Source organism: Pterocles gutturalis, unplaced genomic scaffold, assembly GCF_000699245.1.
Source record: "Pterocles gutturalis isolate BGI_N339 unplaced genomic scaffold, ASM69924v1 scaffold20614, whole genome shotgun sequence".
Lineage (NCBI taxonomy): Eukaryota > Metazoa > Chordata > Aves > Pterocliformes > Pteroclidae > Pterocles > Pterocles gutturalis.
Window position 1 is genome coordinate 2,220 of NW_010128769.1, and position 3,464 is coordinate 5,683.

Below are 3,464 nucleotides of genomic sequence, written 5' to 3' on the forward strand. Positions count from 1 at the left end.
AACTAGGACAGCCCAAACCAGTATTTACTATGGCAGTTGGGGAACAGATGCAGTCTTTGAGATGGGTGTCTTGAAAAGGCGTCGTAATTACCTTGCTGTGGTAATTTGCTGTCCTTCAGATGTTTATCTAGCTCAAATAAAGCATTTCATATTTCTGTTTATCTGGCAGTGACATGTTAATAAATATTATAGCTCACTTTAGTTCTACCTGTTATTTGATAAAGGTAAATATATTGCTTCTATTTGTGTGTGCTTTTTTCTTTTTTTTTTAGTTGCTACAGGGCAGGAGTTTGTGATCTTACAGGACAAATCAAGAGTTGCTGTTCCAGGCTTCATAACATTTAAAAAAAGAGAGTACTCTGTAGGTCAACAGGTTTAAAGCTCTAAAACAGGAGAATGGACAAGTAGAGAAGGTGTAACTTTCAACATGAACATAGAGACCCATTTTTGAATATGTCTTCTGTGCTTTATTTTAAGATTCTTTTTCCATTAGTCTGTTGAAGCCCAGAACCCCGAATCTGGTTAGACAGTCTTTCTGCTGTGTGTTAAATGGGCATATGGGATCATTGGGATAATTCAGATTGAAAGAGACCTCACGAGGTCATCAAGTCTGATCTCCATATATTAGGCAGTTGCTGATTTTTCTGGAAAGTCACTTGAGTAGCAAAAACAGGTAATGAACATAATTGTATTTTTAAATGGGTGGGAAAAAATTACCACTGAAATACAGTCTTTTTGAAAATCTTTCTTCAAAAAATTTCATTATTTTGCCTGAAAACAGTAGCTCAGATTGTTGAAATGAAGCGAGAGGAGGTCCTAATGTCTTAGGACAGAGAACTTCTCAGATGCAATCCTCGGGAACCAGTTGAACCAAAGGTGTTCTGGTTTGTAGTGGGACTGTATTTGGAACTATCACAATACTGGATTATGATCATTCTAATCTATAATCAATAGATTTCAGAAACCACCACTATTGGCCTCTTTTTTAAAGATAAACCTGCTTCTGATTACTCCAAATATCATTGTGCCCATGAAACTGAAAGGAGACTGAGCTATAAAGTTGCAAAGTGATGTTTCTGTTCTCTTCTTTTGCTGAAGATTTCTTTCCATTTATGAGATTCCTCATCTATAACATCCATCTAGCTTTTGTTTTGATGAGGCTGTATGTGTAACTTCCAGCTTCACTTTGGAAGGTTTTGTTCCGTTTTCTTTGTATTCATAGTAGTAAAACTCTCTAGTGACTTTAATCTCCCTTCTCTTTCTTTTGCCCCCAGACATGGTCTAAGGAAATTCTTCTCCTGTCGAGGAATTGCAATAGCTGTTGACTACTTTTGGAAACGTGGCCACAGAAATATTACCGTGTTTGTTCCACAGTGGAGAACAAGACGTGATCCTTACATTACAGGTGAGGGAAATAGTTTTTTGATTTTTTTTTTTAATTAAACTACATTGTAACTATTTCTTTGTATCCTTCTGTGAAGAATGAACAGAGAAGGAATACTTCATAGAAGGTTAAGTGCAAGTAGTCTGTCTGCTCAGCATGAGTGACTGGTTTCCATATACAGTGTGAGACACTTTGAAATGCTGTTTAGGCTAACTGGTGCACCATAAGTGGAGGCGTTTTTGTTTGGTTTGGATTTTGTTTGCTCTTTAAGTTCTAGTTTCAACCCCTTCCTCCCCATTTTTATAATATTAGCAATTCTTCAGCTATCAAGATGTAATTTCTGTAGATTAATAGGTACAAAATAGCCCATCTGCTCTGCTCATTATATCTCAGACTAATTATAAAATCTGTAAATAGCTTAGAAGAAAGCTTTTGTTTTTAAGAACAGTTGTTTCATGTTTTAACAGAGCAGGATTTCTTAACACAGCTCCAGGATGTTGGAATATTGTCTTTAACTCCTGCAAGGATGGTTTTAGGAGCAAGAATTGCTGCTCATGATGACAGGTACGGAATATACATAGTTTAAAAGTCTCTTTGAACATCTGACTAGTAGTTGTAAATGCTTAGTACTTCACGAGCAGTTGTATTTGCTAATTCTTCAACCTGTCTAGACAGAGAGCTATGCATCCAACTTAAGACTGAGCTCTACATCTGTGATGTTATTTTACTCTCCTAAGAAATATTTCTATTTGTGATTCTCACATACGATTTTCAGAAATTCATGGAAAATGGTACACTTTCGTGGCAATTTTAACAAAAAAAAAAAAAAAAACAACAATTTCAAACGTCATCACTTTCATTGAGTCTTCTAGTGATGTTTTTGTGCTTTCCTGGTCATCAGTCTATCCCTGAATTGTCTTTCGTGTTTGGGGAGCACTAGCATAAATCAGTGTGCTATTTGTTCTGTTTTTTTTCCTTGATGCCATTGTGGCATACAGACATAGATACCTGTTTGGAGCAGTGTATTTGTAACAATGTGTAGGCTAGTAAATTTCCAAGTTAATTTGAGCACCAAAGTTAAGCTTCAAAATGTGGGGATCATCTTTCAGTGAACAAGAGGACAGTAAGCTGTGGGTTTTTTTGTCGGGCGTTGGGGGGGTTTCCTAGTGCTTACATTGCTGCTGCCAAATTTTCCCAGTCTTGAGACTGTTAAAAGCACGTGCTGCTTAAGTTTTTTTCCATTACCAGCTTTCCTAATTCTGCATGGATGAGCAGTTTGCAGCTTTGAAATTGTGTTTTGCAGCTAGCTACAGTTCATTGGATTTCAGTTTCTTCTGTCCTGCTAATAATTATTCATACCACATTATTCTGACTACAAAATTGTCAAGTTTTTGCATCATGGGCATGTCTGTTTTTGTTAGATTGCACAGTCATGTACCTGATTGCAAAATGTGATATGCAAAGATATATCAAGTAGAGTGCACTTAATTTATCTTCCTTGTTAAAGTATGATCTCTTAAATAATAATGTTGTAGCAAAAAATATACAAGGCAACCAAGCTGGAGTAATTTACACACTCATGTTTTGTATACACCCAGCATTTCATATAAAATGCTATGTGGGTGCAGTATTTACAGTTGAGATTACTGTGTAAATGAGTGTTGTGCTAACATATTTGCACTTCCGTCAAAAGAGTACACTTCTCTTTGAAAGGACACCATCCATTATATCTTTGCTGAAATAGTTTCAAATGGCAGAGCTTGTTTTCGTACAGGTAAAAAAAAAAAAAAACCATAGGATTTTAAAAATAAATCAGTAGTTACCTTCTGTCATAACTTATTGAAAAACAAAATGGTAACAGCGCTCTTTGTTAACAAGTGTTGACAGAGTGAACAACTAACATGCATAACAGTATCTGGCAGAACATGGACATTAATGCTAAGCAAAAAAGTATATGGAAATAAGTTTGTGTTGGAATGTGTAACAAAAAATCTTTTGTAAAGCAAACCATTTACCTCTACAGTTATTTAGAATCTGATAATCCCATGGGTTTTGGGGGGGGTTTTGCTTGTGGGTTTTT

At 35.9% G+C, this 3,464-nt stretch overlaps 1 protein-coding gene across 1 annotated transcript in view; it reads left to right on the forward strand.

The window, feature by feature from the left end:
• Positions 1 to 1,274: 1,274 nt before the first annotated feature.
• The window catches only part of LOC104466364 (NEDD4-binding protein 1-like), a gene marked incomplete at its 5' end in the record, with an annotated part of 6,621 nt that continues 4,431 nt past the window's right edge, over positions 1,275 to 3,464 (forward strand). The window contains 2 exons of the mRNA XM_010079750.1: positions 1,275 to 1,405; positions 1,852 to 1,948. Of these exons, the coding sequence (XP_010078052.1) occupies positions 1,275 to 1,405; positions 1,852 to 1,948 (228 nt within the window). The remainder of the gene's footprint in view (positions 1,406 to 1,851; positions 1,949 to 3,464) is intronic.